Genomic DNA, 17,850 nt, shown 5'->3' on the forward strand with positions numbered 1-17,850 from the left:
GAATCAGTTTTTCTAGTTGACTGGCGCGTAAAAAACATTAGAGGGCAAAAAATTAAAATAGTTTGTCTCCACCGCTCTGGCGACTGTTTAAATTCTCACTGGAAGTTCGGGCAGCCAGTTCAATAACTGCAGTCATTGTATGCTCCCAGTTTTCAGTTCATATTCTTAAATCGGCAGTGGTGTGTTTGCATAAGTTGTTTGTGGTTTATATGTAATTGAGAATTTGAAAGTGCATTAATGCTTTTTCATAACAAAGACTAAAATCAATCCTTTCAACATTATACAGTTACTTGTGACAACATTTCAAGCGATAAATATTACTCAAACGCAGGTAAGTAACGAGGAAACACAGTTGAAAAATCATTTTGAAACTATATTTTTAAATGCAATGAAGGAATATACTTGCGTTGAGGTGGAAGAAGAAAGTTCCCTGTACTTTGCAGAACCGTATAAAAATTGAGAAATGGAAATAGTAGAGGGTGAAGAATGGGCATCTGCAATTTATGAACCAAAATCGCCTCCAGACGCATGCACTAGCAATGACGAGAACTTGTCATACGAATACAAGTCAAGAGCAGTTGATTACTGTAGGTCTGGATAAAAAGAAAATTTGAACATTGAAAGTGTCCGTGGGAAGTTCAAAAAAGTAAAATCTGTTCGCCAACTACGTCGCTGGGCTCATTATAAGGTGGCTCCAGCACGAAGGGACGATTTGCGTGGGCGCTAAAGCAAGGCCCTCAATTTTTTTAATAATACACATATTTGATATAATACAATTACTCGTAAGCGAATTATTGATAATTTGATATGAAGGTTACTAGTTGTATGCTGCTAAACAAAAACCGTAAATTAGAACAATTGTACGTTACGGTACTGCATCGAGAAATGCGGCAACGTCGCGATATCCATCTCACTCTCTCCTCTCATTTCTTCGTCGTACCCATGACGACGGCGTGTCGATCCGGCGTAATCGTAACATCGTTTGGGATTGTATAAAAAGTTTATTTTTTCATATTTAGAAAATGCTTTATAATGTGCATGCTAGTATTGGCAAAAAGAAAGGAAAATTTGTAAAATGTAAAGTGAAACGAGCAATAGAAGCTGCTAAACAGAGACTGCTCGAAAATCACGAAAAAAAGGTTACTTATATTTTCCTATGTTATTATTACGAATTTATTCATATTATATTAATGTAACTGTTTAACAAAATATTTACTAGTTCAATAATGAAAAAAGAAAAAAATTTGATGGTGAAATGAATGTTCATACCTTACAATCTTTCAGAATGAGAACTTAGTCAACACACATAACCTCGAAGGGTGCAGAATAGTGGAACTTGACACGCTGGGAAAGCAATTGTGGTGTAAAAATTGTGACCAGGCGTGATCATTGAGGGATACCCAAAGCGAGGGAAAATTCGGATTTGCCAGCATTTTCAAAATTGCTTGCGCCAGTTGTAACCAAATATCTGTCGTTCATACAAGTAAACTATTGCACAAAAACGATGCTATGACGTGAATTTAAAAGCAGCTATTGGTATGTATACGGAATGAACTGAAATGCACAAAAACTATAATTGAAGTATTTCAATTAAAGTAAGAATTTTTCATAGTTATTTATTTTTTCACAGCAATCACTGATGCCGGTGTAGGTGAGAGCAGGGGGAGTTCACTCAATGCTTTTAGATGGGACCGAATTTTGGCAGGCTGCAGGAGTACACTGTACCAACACAATATTGAAAAATTCGCAGTTACTATATTTCTATAGTTATTTCTTGCTAGAGTATAGTAACATGTCAGCATTACTTAGGATGTTAAGAGCGCCCTCTACCGAGTAATGTGATTGGAGAAAATTTAAGCGCAGAAGTTTAAATGAAAGAGAATATGATTTTAAAAATTGCAGTTGTAAATAGTTAAATAGCAATAAAAGTCAGCTCCAAAAATAAATAATTTTAAATAAAAATAACAAATCAATAATAAATAGTAAATGACAAATAATGCTCGAAATCACAAAAAAATTCAAGCTAACCAATGTTTACACATGTGATCGCAGTAACATAGGATACAAGAATAGCGGAATATTATTTTCCAGCTGCACATGTGCACATTATTATTATTAGCAGTTCTACCACTCTAAAATATTCACTTCTAGTAGAATTTTGTTTTCGTAACTTGTCGCGCCTTACTCCTGCAGCCTGCCAAAATTGCTTGGAGTGGGGGTAAAGAGTGAACTCCCCCTGGGTGAGAGCCAGATGAACACTATATGCTCGTCAATGAATATACCTAGTGTTGCACAATCCTTGCTCAAACGGCACGAAAGAGCTGTTGGTCCTGTGATTGAAGCAGTGGCCAAAGAAAGCTGCAGTTATTGTAAGACAGAAAAAGATTGTCGATAAATAGCGATAGTACGAAAAAGTAAGTCAACGAATTGATATTTCAAGTTATTGTAAGTTATGTTGCATTCCAAGCAAACTTGAAATGCAGTAGCACTTGCAATACTAAGAAAACTTCAGTCCTATGATACCTTGCCTAAAACATTATCGTGAGTATTTCATAAATAAAAACAATTAGCAGTGGTCATTTCTGTGCAGCATTTGAGGCCCAAGAACTCAGAAAATATTTATCTCTGATACCATTTAGAATCAAACTATATACTTTACACACCGTAGACAATTATACAAAAAATATAAATTATACAATAAAATAAGTTATTTATTAATTTTTTAATGAATTTTTTTCTAATTCATTTTTAAGTAAAAACTCGAAGTGATTTTTGAATTTTCAACTCAAGATGAAATAGCAAGAAACTGTCTCCGCCCGTTTTTAAAACCACTTTATACACTTTATACGCTTTATACACTTTATACAATTACACATTACAAAAATTAACTTTTACTGTGTACCTGGTTTAGACATACTTACGAAAAAAAATTCAAGTAATATACAAATACAACGAAATCTTTTGTATAGTAACTAATACGTATGCTTTTGACGGATAATTTGATCACGAATCAGGCATTTATATTAATTCAATCCACGTAAATCCATCCATCAATCCATTCGCATAATGTTTGAGTCGAAGTATCGTAGGCAATTATCAGTATTTTATGTATAGGATTCAGTAAAATTTGGAAGATCAAAGTTTCAATACGTGTTATTGATGAAATTGTTCTTTCATTACAATAATAATAATTGTAGTTTTGTTATAGTAACAATGTGAATGAAATTGAATTGTTATATATTTTGTACAATGATTTGCATGTGAAAATAAAAACATATTGTTCTGTAATAATGCATTATACAATGGTTTATGAAATCACGTACCGGTTTCCATCCGCAGTAACAAAACCGGCGATTCACACTTAACAGAACACGACTGTCCCAATCCTGACAAGCAAGAAAATCAACCACCTGCATCCAATGCACCAAGTAAGATAATTGCTTCAATCGACGCTGGGTGGCAGAAGCGAGGCACCGGTCATGCATACAACGTCTGGTTATTATATACATAATTTATCCAGACATATGCATTTTAAAGTACAACACGAATATTTCTGTGAGTCATATATCATGCAGGTCATAGTTCACTAATCGGGTACCATACGGGAAAAGTATTGTCCTACTGTACTCGCTGTAAAAGATGTCGACTATGTGAATCAGGACATGAGAAGGACGACCACAGTTGCAGACGCAACTTATCAGGATCCGCAAAGGCTATGGAGCCTGACATGGCTATCGAATTAGTCAATCGAAATGAGCTACTCAAAGATGAAAATGCCAAAATTGCGGTACTGATCAGCGATGATGATTCTTGCACTATTGCAGCAGTGCGTACGGAAGCTGGAGAACAAATAGGAAAATGGTCGGATTTTAATCATGCGCACAAAGCATTAAAAAATGCAGTATATTCGATGAAATTGCAGCCCAAATTAATCCAAAACTTTTCCAATTGCTTTTCTTGCGCGGTCCAACAAAATTAGCGAAATCCAACAAACGTGGAGGCTTCGCTGAAAAATGTCGTACCCCATGCATTTGGCGATCACAATAATTGTGGTCAGTGGTGCGGCTACAAGCCCGCGGGAGATGACTTTGTTCATGCGAACCTTCCACATGGGAAACCTCTTTCCGATTCAAGCCTCAAACTTTCGATGTCAAAATTATTTGACCGTTTTGCTGCCAATGCCAGCAAACTATCACCCTGCGCTTCGAGCCAGTTTAATGAGAGTTTTAATAGCATTGTCGCCAATAAACATCCGAAATCGCGATTTTATGGAGGATCGGAATCGTTCGACACAAGAGTCGCGGCTACAGTAGGGCAAAAAAATATTGGTACCAAATATATTCTTCACGTAAATCTCCAAGCAAGTCTTTCGCCTGGGAAGGAAGCACGAAAGTATAGAGAGCTAAAAGACAAAAAAAGAGAGGCTCAAGCAAATTCCAGACGGTCTATCGAGTACAAAAGGAGAACGCTTTTTGCAAAAAAAGAAACATCCGCAAAAACTGCTGCAACGTCGAAACAAGAAGGCATAACGTATGAGACAGAAAGTGGACTCAGTAATATTTCGGATTTGATATAAAATCTAACTTCAATTGGTAAGTAATTTGTCAATACTAACGTGTAATCATGATAATCACTATATCAGCAGAATTGAAATAACTGTTATGTAACCAGGAACCGTGGATTTCGATAGTTGGTTTGCAGTAATTTTTGATTTGGAAACAACTGGTCTACACAAAGCATCCGAAATTTGCCAGGTGAAAATTACTTTGACATATGACCATTCATTTCGTAACGAAACCATTGAAGTTGATAATTATATAATTAATTACAGATTGCTGCATGCACCGAGGAGGGTTTGTTTAATTCCTACATCATACCGTCAAAAGGCATGACACCAAGAGCAGCTCAAGTCACTGCTTTGCACGTTTCAAATGGTGAAATCTATTTGAGGGATGTGGGTTTGAACACGGTGCCTGCCAGAACTGCATTTACAGATTTTCTGAATTTTTTACAATCTCAAGGGCGCTCGGTTGTTCTTATAGCCCACAACGCCTTTAGGTGATTATTAGTTCGGTAGAATTTATTAGGCTGAAAGAAAAATTATATAATACCTTCTTACGCGTTTTTGAGTAATGATTGGTAGATGCGCCGAGCATTTTACTGCTGGCAGCTGATTTGAATCTAATATACGAATTCATGTCGGTTGTAAACGGATTCGCTGACACGTTGTACGTTTTTCAAGAAAAACTACGAAGATTGGCAAAAAAAATTTACTCAAGAAGCACTTGCTTCAGATCTTATCGACGTCAGTGACGTACAAGAGGCACACAACGCTATCAACGACGTACAAGTACTACAAAAATTAATACAAAGAGTTGGTGTCGATACATCCCTCATTACAAAACATACAAGAAGCGTACTACGTATCTTGAAATCCGACGAGGCTGCTAAAGAAATTTCATGCAACAAAGCCTTGCTGGATAAGTTCACTGAGGTCTCTGACTACATGAAAAATAAATTATCTAAAGCTGGAATTAACAAAATATTGCTACAGAAAGCTTTTACAGCCTGCGGCGACGAAGGCGTGCGTATTTTATTGGGAGAAGATGTTCAAGGCAGACCCAGAGTTACCAAGAGCAAAAAGATTATTGAAAAAATAGTTCAGCAACTCAGACGAACTTAAATAGCATAGCATTACATGTATAATTAAGTCTTGGTTCAAAAAGTCTAGTGGTGCTCCTGCAATTTATTCAGATTGTTTTGGAGGTTAATACTATATTTTATACGATTTTACACATTTATATTCACTGTGCAATAAACATATATTTTTCATTGCACTTATTAGGCTAATAATTTACCTGTCTCATTAGTTGATTAATCTGTATACGTCATTTATAAACGAATTGTAAAGGCTAGTGCTAGGTAGCTTGATTCTGACAGTTGAAATCTCGCGCATGCGCTTCAACGTCATACAGACCACGTGATTCCGGCGACGCTGCCTAATCTCTACACGGTTACGGAACCTTTGCCAACTACAAATTATTCGATACTTTAACATTGGATATCTTTTCACAGACGTCATTGACCCTAAACTTTATTAATGTATTTAGAATCCTCATAGCCTCATGAACATTACTCTAGTTTTTTGTCCAGATCTGTTGCGTGAATTTAACAATATTACTCGGCCCAAGTCTTTCGAGGGTGATCTTTCCATAAGCCTTGTGTTAAAAATCCGAATTTCAACTATTTTTTTCTCTCTTATTTGGTGGTTTACCTGGTCTGAAATTTTTCGTACGTGAACAAACGTACTTTATCTACGATGTACTAACAAATTATTTTTTTCTGTTTCCAACTCTTTCGTGCTGGAGCCACCTCAAATAAGGACGGAATATACAAGGAAAAAATAGTTAGAATTTGTGACTACACATGGCGGAACTTCAAATTCGCTGTTGATGCTGGATGACCAGTGCACAATGATGATTTACGAAGGTGGGCGCTACAAGCCCCCAAAAAAATAGGCCATGAAGAATTTCGGTTTAAAGCATTTGAACATTGGGTGAATTCATTAAAAATTGGCCATCGTATTGTATCGAGGAAAATTAATAAATTCATCACCGAAAAAACGATTGAAAATTCTGAAAGTTTGAGAGAACAAGCTGAACAATTTGTACAAGGTGTGAAGCAAAATATAAAAATACACGGTTTATCGAATGTGAATTCGGATCAAAGTGGTTTCGAGTTGAAGATGCATCCTGGAAGAACTTTCGCAGTCGAAGGAGAAAAGAAGGTGGAATGTCTATTGCAGTCAGTTGCTTCTACTATACACAGTTATACAATTCAGCCAGCTATATCAGCTGAAGGAATACTTCTTTCCCCACTTTTTTTAGCCCTAAAAGAACCAAGTGATATGTTCGGTCCAATTGTGCAATAGACGTTGTTTAGACCAGATAATTTGTACATAGAATTATCGAAGTCCGGTAAACTTACTTCAGATATAAACGTGTTATAAATTCCATGATTATTCACTTATGGAAATGAAAAAGTAGTGTGTATAAACGGAGGAGTTCTGGACTGCTTCGCTTTTATAGTGAATCTGGCCGATCTCCTGAATTACTGTCTGTGTATATGGAATTTTCTATGATTTTCTATGTTCTTTTAACACTAAATCGGAATCTAGATATTAATTAATTATTTGGAAGTTGGTAGAGTGTGAAGTTACTGCATTTTCGGCGCACATTGTTTTATTTTATTGTTATTGTTTCTTAATGCTTCGACAAGTGAATATTTGTTTTTGGAAAAGACGCGCGTCGACAAGAGCGATTGCCATCGAGCAGCTTCTATCAGTTTCTATGACCTATCAGCTTCGAGAATATTCTTCTTATTCTAGATGCTTCTATAAGTTTCTATGGGGTTGATTGTCATATTGATTCACTAGGACATTCCAAATTCGTATTGTGGACGTAGTGTCATTTTCTATATGTGGTGCATTATGCGCCCGTCACAAGTTTAAATATAATTCCCCAGTGAACACAATTATGTCAAACTGATGTCAGAATGACGTCATGTCACGTCATGATTTACGTAAGATGTGAGTCATATATGAGTCACATATGACTCATAATTTCCCACTTCCTGACGTAAGATTCTTACGTAAGATAAATGACGTGAATATGACCTCCAATTGATATCATTATGACTTAACTGACGTCAAAATGACATAACTCTGATGTCACAGAGAAGTAAAGTCGGTACCGGAAGCTTACAAAAATATGACGTCCACCTGACGTACTTGTTATTTAGCTGACGTCAAGATGACTTAAATTTGAGGTAAAATAGTGATGTAAATTGCAATGATCAAGTAACAATAAAAGGCGAATATTTTTTTCAATTTGAATCGCTATTTGTAAAACCCTGTGACTCTAAACAATTGAATATTTATTTGGTAAAAAAAAGTATCAATCCTAAATTAAAAACTGTTACAACAGACCTTGTAAAGTCAAAATGTTTATATTTTTCATTTATAAATAGTGATTATTTTGTTACTGTACCTCTATTACAATATAATAATTAATTTTGAAATTAGTTTATATATTTTATTTATGACAATATCCTAATATTTTCAATGCTAAAAATATATTTAATGTTTGCATTTAAAGAGAATTTGCGGTAAGTTAAATTTGGACACTCAATATAAAAGTAAAAATTGAGAAATGTCATATGAAATTCCACTTATGAATTATTAAATCAATACATGATACAACATAGAACATAAATAGAAAAGTATCGTTGATCGTTTTTTTTTATACCGTCGTGACATTAGTATTATGTCACTCGTATGTAAAAGAATGACCGGAAGCTGATGCTTAAGTATGACGTTCATCGTACATCAATTGTACGTAAAAGTATGAGTTGTTTCTTACGTAAGAATATGACGGTATTATGATATCCTTTTGACGTCAGAATATGACTTGTAATTTATGTAATTGTATGATTTATTTCTTACGTAAATAATATATAAATTTATGACTTTGATGTGACGTCACACATATGATAGGGATAAGACATAATATTTACGTAATATTTAAGTCACAATCATGACGTCATATAAAAGTCAAATTTTAGGTCAGCACTATGTCATAATGATGTCATACTACATGACATCATATCAGAGTCATCAATAAAGTCATTTTTATGTCATATCTATGTAAAAAGTCGATGATCTCTATGTGACCTATCTATGACGTCATATGGAGGTCATGTGTTCACTGGGTCATTCAGACAGAGAGATACGATTGAGCTATACTAGGTAGGCCTCGTTGTTATCTAAAACCTAGAAAAACAAAACATGATACCCGTATTGTTTTATTCATTATCAACTATATGACCTTAATTTTCCATTATAGCATAATTACTTTCGCAATTTTTAACAACTACAATATTCATCGTAAATTCGTTTTATTTCAACCTTACCGTTCATTAGACCATTATTGTTAATCATTTGAACAATACCTGTTTTTCATTCCGATCAATGGTTTGAAGATCATATTTTATGTTTCAGTAGATTAATCCGTTTTTAATTATTCATTTCTGAACAATCACCTATCCTTTATTACGATAATTTTGTCTCAACCATTTGAACAACTCTCACAGCTCCGTATACATAGAACTATAGCAACACAATTTCATTTACCGGCTTACCGAAATATAGGTCTTTTTTAGTTGAAATTTTTCGTCACTGTCGTCAAGTGACAGCAGCCTTGATTATTTTTGATTATTTACAACCGCCACTCTTTTACGTCTCACCCCCATGTTGTTTATGCTAGGAATAATTTGTGGAAAATATGCATGGTACGTTTTGAACAAAATATATATAATTTTTGCCAAATCAAAAATAGAACCTGAAACATTTTTGTCAACAGAGAGATATTAATGAAATAACTAATGATCCGAATGAATTGATTGAGCATATATGTATGGTACCGACCGTAGTGACGTAGTAGTCCAGTCGAGATAGACATTCAGATGGAAATAATTAGGGGGAGCGATTTTTTTTTTTTTTCAGCTTTGGGTGGACGGTGGTTGGAAGTCTAAATCTCAATTTTTGGGAAAATCCCGCCATTGAGTTCGCTGCCATCTTGATTTAAAGTTCAATTTTGTCGTTTTTCTGAAATAACTCGTTAATTTGCAACTTGAGAACAAAAATGGTAAAATCCAAAGTTGTTGGAAATTCAATTTCCCACAAGTTTGGTCATTATCATTTTCACGCTAGGATCAATATTTGCAGAGTTATACTATCAAGTTTATCAAAAAAATCGTAATGGGTGGAATTTTATTTCTTTCAACTTTGGTTCTCGCACTTTTTTTACTCCACGATCAATATTTTCGGATTTATACTCGAATCAGAGGTGAAATGTTTTTTCATTTTTCAAATATTTCGTTTATTATGTAGTTTATTGACAAAACATTGTAATGGAGAATATAGAAGGGAATTTTGTGTCTTTTACATCTGGTTGTGTCCTCTCGGCATTTCAGCAAGTAGAAACCTGTGGATTTGAACAACTGATTAGTTATCTTAACTTGACAATTATGTATAATTCATACTAATATTGTTTCCCTCCATAAGATACGTACCTCCAATTTCAATCACGCGTAGTTATCTTCCCTTATGCCAATCGTAATCGTTTTGTCGAGGGCCCAGCTACATTTTGGCTCACGATCTCTTCTGCCTCCTCGCTCTCGATCGGAGCATCAGAACCATCGACGAAAGGTTCAGCCATTTTTTCCGAACGGAGATCCTCGAAATTGTCGTCATCATCATCGTAGTCTTCCTCCAGCAGGAGATCCCTTATGTTCGATACATTGTCACACGTCTTTCCGCTGCAGTGCACATACAAAACGGAGCACTTGAGGCCCGCTTTACGGCAGCCGCACATTTTTCCGCACTTGGACTTGCATTTGCAAGAAATTAATTTGAGCAAAGACTCGGTTTGGCCGAGCAGAGCGTCGGTTACTGAATTAGTTGCGTAATAGCACTTTGTAGGGGATGGACGTTTCTAAAACGGAGGACTGTTTCGTGTGTGGAAAGCGGACAACCGAAGGCGACAAAATTACTGTGAAAAAACGTGGTGTTCAGATACTCTTGGCGGCTAGTATTGCTAGAGGCGATGTACAACATCAGCGGATGCTGCGGAATAAGGATAACGTTATCTTGCACCCAGGTTGCTATAAACATTACAGTGCTTCGAGATCTGCACAGGCATCACGTCGAAAAAGCCTTGAAAAATCTGCATTGACGTCCTTGTCATAGTCATCAGCAGTACAAACAAATATATCAACGGCGTTCGATTTCGAAAATCGCTGTTTCTTTTGTAGCGAAGTACTTGAGGATTTGCCATCGCAAGCAAAGCTCCCGACCGAAAAGCGAAAAAGTATTTCATCTGTTACCAAAACCTTGTTCGGGAATACATTGCTCGAACGTTTCAGTAATCGTAACGATTAATTTGCGATGGAAGTAAAAGCGCGTATTGAAAATATTCCCGATGTAACTGGTGTTGGAGCGCGATATCACAGCGATTGTTCCAAACGTATATATAAATCGGTTGCGATTGGGAATCGACCAGGGAGGCCAGTATCCGACAACATCGATCGTATTATGGAGTACATTTATAATGACATCGAACAGCATAATGAGGAATGTCAATTTGCAGTTCACGATCTGATGGGAAAAATCGAAGGAGAATTCATCCCTCGTGTGAAAACCGTAAAGGCACGCTTAAAGGAACATTATTCAGACGAAATTGTAATATTCGAGGTGGCAGGCATTGGTTCAGTCGTTTTGTTCCGAAATACTGGTCACAAACTACTCGCACAACGCTGGTACGAGAGAGTCGTGCGCGAAGCTGTCGCTATAATTTTAGAGGACATACGCTCGACACTTCATGATGTCAAGAATTATCCTCCGACCGATAACTTTTTGAAAAACGTCGAGGATGCAATTCCCGAATCTCTCCACGTTCTTTTGACCAACATTATTTGTGAGTTGAAAAGAAATTCGGTCGATCCGTGAAAGAAAAAATGCACTGCTATCGCGCATGCCATCGTATCTGCCGTACGTCCGCGATCTTTCCTTTCGCCATTAAAACTGCGGGTTGGCGCCTTCTTATACAAGAAATTTGGGTCGAGAACTTTAATCAACGTTCTTTCAGCGTTGGGATTTTCTGCAACGTACGATGAAATTAGTACGTACGAAGCTTCTTCTGTCATGCGACGTCAGTGCCAGGTTAAAGAGGGAACATTCTCACAGTTTGTTTTTGACAACGCAGACTTCCACATAAATGCATTGGATGGAAATAATACTTTTTACCACATGGGAGGGATTCAATGCCTAATGCCCTTCGATGTTGTAGAACCGAAAACACCAACAAGTCGCTACTCTTCAAAAACAACTGCCGCAGCCATTGCAGAAGCCGGACACGTAGAAATTTCTTATTGCGGTAAAGAAAAATCAGCGGGTTTCCGGAACGTGAAGGTTGCTGAGATAACGGAAATGCAACAAATCTCTGAAACATGTCTGCCAACCATTGGTGATCTGATGTGGCCCTACGGAAAATGGTCCTGCATCGACGATATACCAGGGTGGAATGGATTCATGGAAGAAGCTACGGCCGGAAAAACCTTCGTCAGGTCGAGTATAATATTCCTTCCGTTTATCCATGTATCTCCTTCAGATTACGACACGCTACGTACAACTCTCATGTATGCTCACGCCAGGAGCGAAGCTTCGAACAGCAAATCCTGCATCGTAACGTTCGCTCAGCCACTGTATTGGAAAGCGCATGACATTGTTTCCAACACTGATGCCCCCTCTGAGATTAATTCCATCATTCTTCGCCTGAGGGGAGTTCATCTTCTCATATCATTTCTGGGTGCGACCGGATTCATAATGAAGGGCAGTGGACTTGAGGACGCTCTGAAAATTGTTTACGCTAAAAATTGCGTAGAGAAGATCCTATCAGGTCACGCGTACTCGATAGCTGTTCGTACTTATTTTCTCGTCTATGCATCCTTAGCGAAGCGCGTTATGGACACAATTGAGTTTGACGACGAGGAACGAAATGAGATGGAGCAATTACTTCTGGATTTAGATCTGACGGTCGTTCTCGGTGCTGAAGAAAACGATTCGGTCAAAGCTGTGATCGATAAATTCGGGGTGGCGCTTAATCCACTTGTCAACAAAGGACCCACTGCTGAACTATGGACGCAGTACTTCCGAATGGTGACGTTGGTAAAACAGTTCATAGAAGCTGAACGATCTGGAAACTGGAAACTGCATCTCAGTACAATTCAAAGGATGCTGCCCTTCTTCCACGCTAGCGGCCACTTCCTGTACGCGAAGAGCGCCAATCTATATCTTCAAGATATGTTGAACCTGCGTGATAAGATGTCGGCTGATGATTATGAAAAATTTACAACGGAAGGTTACTTCACAATTCGGCGTACCAACAAATTTTGGTCAGGCATCATGTCTGACCAGTCGATTGAACAGACTCTAAATCCAGAATTTAAAATAAGTGGAGGGTTGTTTGGGCGAGGAGCGAGTGAAAGCGTGGCAACAGGATGGACCATGGGTGCGGTGCAAATGCAGAACATTTGCCAACAAGTGGAGGATTTTTGCAATATTCACAGCGCGACAACTAAGCAACACATCGACTTCCGGCCAACTCGTGTCTCTAGGGACAATCGAGATATGGAGAGGTTGGATCAGTGGTTCGCTGCACATGATCCTTTCCGTGTCGGTTCTCAACCGATGTCTATCATCACGAGACTTATCGGCACAGCAAATATTAACTGTCATCTCGCTTCTGAAATTGGTGCAAAAATGATAAAGAATATGATCAGTTCAATTTACGGTTCGGTGACATTTGAACGGAAGGACAAAATCTCACCCTTGGATACAACTTCAAGCAGCATTACCATTGACAAAACGACTGCTCCTGCTTTTCCAGCGCATCAGTATTTCCAAGCAATCCGACAAAGACCTGCAGGATTGTTTCGCTTACGAGCTCGCGCCGTACCCTCTTTCGTTATTCAATGAAGAAGGAATGCGAAAGGGTACAAAGTCTGTATTGTACAACTGTTTCGAGCGTCTACAACGTTCTCCGTCCCTAGGAGAAAAGCGCCTCGAGGTTATTGACGGGGGATATTTGTTGCACAAAGTTATTTGGCCTCGCACGCAAGCAACGTTCGATAAAATTTGCTAAACATGCGTGTCATACGTGAGAAGACATTTCACGGAGAAAGTTATCATTGTTATTGATGAGTATCCAGAGAATCCAAAACTGACTGTTCCTAAAGGGTGGGAACGCAGAAGACGAGCAGCGAACGGTTCCTCTGAGATTGTTGTCAAGGCGACCTCCGTTCCCTCTATAACGCAGGAAAAATTTTTGGCAAACGACAAAAACAAGGCCCACTTTATCGATTTACTTAAAACAGCCCTGGAGAAGTCCGAAATCACAATTCAGCAGGCACCAGCAGATGCAGATCTGTTCATCATAGGAACAGCGATTTATGAAGCTCCGCAATACGATCAAGTAACAATCATCGGCGAAGACATCGACGTTCTGGTTCTACTCACTGGCATCAGACGTCATGTGAAGAACGTTTTCTTCAAGAAACCAGGCAGAGGGCGCAATCCTGGACACGTGTACTTGCCGAAGAGTTTCCAATATAGAGAAGATGTTGCGCAGCACATTTTATTTTTCTATGCCTTCAGCGGATGTGACACTACGTCCTCGATATTCAACATCGGGAAAACAAAATTTCTCACCACGATTCAAAAAAATCCACAAATCGCCAAAGTTCTCAACTTATTCAAGGAGCACGATATTAGTAAGGCTGTCTTGGCTCATGCCGGTGAATGCTTATTGATCGCTTTGTTCGGAGGCGGAGAAGGCGATAAATCTGTAGACGTACTCCGATGCAAAAAATCACGAAATCCGTTGTAAAACAAAAATTCGACTTGGCTACACTTCCACCAACAAGCGCAGCGGCGGAATGCCACACGTATAGGGCATACCTTCAAGTCCAAATTTGGTTGGAGTACGAAATGCTCGCAACGGATTAGGGTTGCAAGAAAACAAATCGTGGGTTGGAACCGATCACAACCACCGCTGACCCAGCACCGGAGTCTTTGCTGAAATTAATTTCTTGCAAATGCAAGTCCGAATGCGGAAAAATGTGCGGCTGCCGTAAAGCGGGCCTCAAGTGCTCCGTTTTGTATGTGCACTGCAGCGGAGAGACGTGTGACAATGTATCGAACATAGGGGATCTCCTGCTGGAGGAAGACTACGATGATGATGACGACAATTTCGAGGATCTCCGTTCGGAAAAAATGGCTGAACCTTTCGTCGATGGTCCTGATGCTCCGATCGAGAGCGAGGAGGCAGAAGAGATCGCGAGCCAAAATGTAGCTGGGCCCTTGACAAAACGATTACGATTGGCATAGGGGAAGATAACTACGCGTGATTGAAATTGGAGGTACGTATCTTATGGAGGGAAACAATATTAGTATGAATTATACATAATTGTCAAGTTAAGATAACTAATCAGTTGTTCAAATCCACAGGTTTCTACTTGCTGAAATGCCGAGAGGACACAACCAGATGTGAAAGACACAAAATTCCCTTCTACATTCACCATTACAATTTTTTGTCAATAAACTACATAATAAACGAAATATTTGAAACATGAAAAACCATTTCACCTCTGGTTTGAATATAAATCCGAAAATATTGATCGTGGAGTAAAAAAAGTGCGAGAACCAAAGTTGAAAGAAATAAAATTCCACCCATTACGATTTTTTTGATAAACTTGATAGTATAACTCTGCAAATATTGATCCTAGCGTGAAAATGATAATGACCAAACTTGTGGGAAATTGAATTTCCAACAACTTTGGATTTTACCATTTTTGTTCTCAAGTTGCAAATTAACGAGTTATTTCAGAAAAACGACAAAATTGAACTTTAAATCAAGATGGCAGCGAACTCAATGGCGGGATTTTCCCAAAAATTGAGATTTAGACTTCCAACCACCGTCCACCCAAAGCTGAAAAAAAAAAAAAATCGCTCCCCCTAATTATTTCCATCTGAATGTCTATCTCGACTGGACTATAGCACTTGTGCTAGCACTCGCAGCTGCGGAGAGGGAGGACTCGGGTTCAAATCCTGGGCCTATTAATTGGGACTTGAACTGCAACTTGAAAAATGTAAGCCGGGTCACGCCGTTCAGGCGCCAGGTTGCTGGTCGGTGTTTGGGACTCGGGTCCGGCTACACCTGGATAAGGTTTTCGACAGTTTCGTTTGTCCCTCGTGCAAATGCGGGTCTTTCTACTAACACTGCCAACCTGCTCTACTCTCTACTCTTACTCCCATGTATTCACAAACTTCATTGTAATCAATAAAGAATTATTATTATTATTATCATGATAATTATCATTATCATTATCATTATCATCATAATTATCATTATCATTATCATTATCATCATAATTATCATTATCATTATCATCATAATTATCATTATCATTATCATTATCATCATTGTTATCATTGTCATTATCATGATCATCATCATCATCATCATCATCATCATCATCATCATCATCATCATAATCGTCATTATCATCGTCATCGTCATCGTCACCGTCATCGTCATCGTCACCGTCATCGTCATCGTCATCGTCACCGTCATCGTCATCATCATCGTCATCATCATCATTATTATTATCATTGTTTCGTTGAAATAGACTTTTCTAATCACCTCAAAAAAATGGACACGATAGAATACATGGTGTCCAACATCATCGGTTTTACTTTGTGCAATCATTAAGTCAAGTTGTGCATGTGACACGTGTTCCGCAAAATTGTATTAAAAATAACGACTATATGGCATCACAAGAAAGTGGACATGTTGTTTCTGTTCAATTTTAGTGTGGATTTTGATGCTCTTATTGTGAATGCAAAACTGATATTGGTTGTACGCTATTTCTAGCAATGTAATCCCCGTTAGCATATAATGAGGCATGTGAATTCTGCATTACATGTTTAATTCATTATACAGGGTATACATACGTCATATTTCGAGAACGGGACGAGTTGAATTAATGCAAAGTTTGCCCCTTCGCCAGTTCGCCAATCAATCAAAAAAGCTATGAGATTTCCAAAAATAAACTCTACTCCTACGGAATTACTTTTATTATTGATACATATTCCGGTGCAATAACTTGTGTGCGTGACTTCCGTAAACGAAGCTCCTCCCGTTTTCGACACATTAGGCGACTTACCCTGCATATGCATGGAGCTTAATTTCTTTTTATATTATTTACCGCAGAAGACAGTCTTCGCGAGATGATCACTGGGTCATGTCGCCCAGATATTCGGACTTTTCCAGTCTCAATTACGAGATAAAGGGCACACTCTAAGACGTCCTTCTCAAATTGTGAATACTTCCACACAGTAGGCCTCTGTCGATTGTAGCTCCCACGCCATATCAACCCAGCATCCGCCATCACGTATTCCTGACGAGCACTCTCATCTCCCAGGAATACTGTATCATCTTGAAAATAAAAATACTGCTATTTCGCAACATAATAGACAAGTTTCACATCTACAATAGTTACCACAGTTAAAATGTTTGATTGACACAAGTGTAGTACACAGTTAAAAAATGACAATGTCAAAAAGTATTGATGATATTGAGTACAAACATGACTCACGTGATTGTCTCAATTGTAAAGTCAGTTGCACTTACTAACTTACGGAGACATAGTAGTATATTGTGTCGGAAGTGAGGAAAACTGCGAATACGAGTGTGAACTTTTTATTGTGGAACGAAAGCCAGTGCTGTCACTGCAGGAGCATTAGTGTAAACGCATCATATGCCAAGATAAATGCTGTAATCACACGAGTGAAATATAATCTAAATAACCACATGTGTTGCACACGCTACTTTTTGCAATAGCTGTGAAGGAGATGTCAATTTGAGATGCATCGAAAATTTTACTGATAGTGCGTGTAACTGATATTAGGTGATTCATTTTTTTAATAGAAAAAAATTCTATAGGGTCAATCTTACAAGCGGTGGTTCTACAAGTCTGTTGGTACAGGGTTGTTTCTAAATGCAACTGTTCTACGAGTTTATTTTCATACGCCACGGTTCTACATGAGTCGGTTTGGTTCATTCCTGAAAGTTAGTTTCTACATGAGGCCGTTCTATACATTCGTTACTCCAGATTCGTGTTTACAAGCGGTGATCTTACATGGACAGGTTAATGTCAATTCTACGGGTTCTT

At 38.0% G+C, this 17,850-nt stretch overlaps 1 protein-coding gene across 2 annotated transcripts in view; it reads right to left on the bottom strand.

The window, feature by feature from the left end:
* The window catches only part of LOC124178615 (annulin), a 423,181-nt gene that overhangs the window by 213,166 nt on the left and 192,165 nt on the right, over nt 1-17,850 (bottom strand). For both annotated transcript variants that reach the window (XM_046562524.1, XM_046563406.1), the window contains exon 4: nt 16,885-17,114. In XM_046562524.1, coding sequence (XP_046418480.1) covers nt 16,885-17,114 — 230 coding nt within the window. The remainder of the gene's footprint in view (nt 1-16,884; nt 17,115-17,850) is intronic.

The sequence above is a fragment of the Neodiprion fabricii genome, chromosome 1, assembly GCF_021155785.1.
Source record: "Neodiprion fabricii isolate iyNeoFabr1 chromosome 1, iyNeoFabr1.1, whole genome shotgun sequence".
NCBI classification, from domain to species: Eukaryota; Metazoa; Arthropoda; class Insecta; order Hymenoptera; family Diprionidae; genus Neodiprion; species Neodiprion fabricii.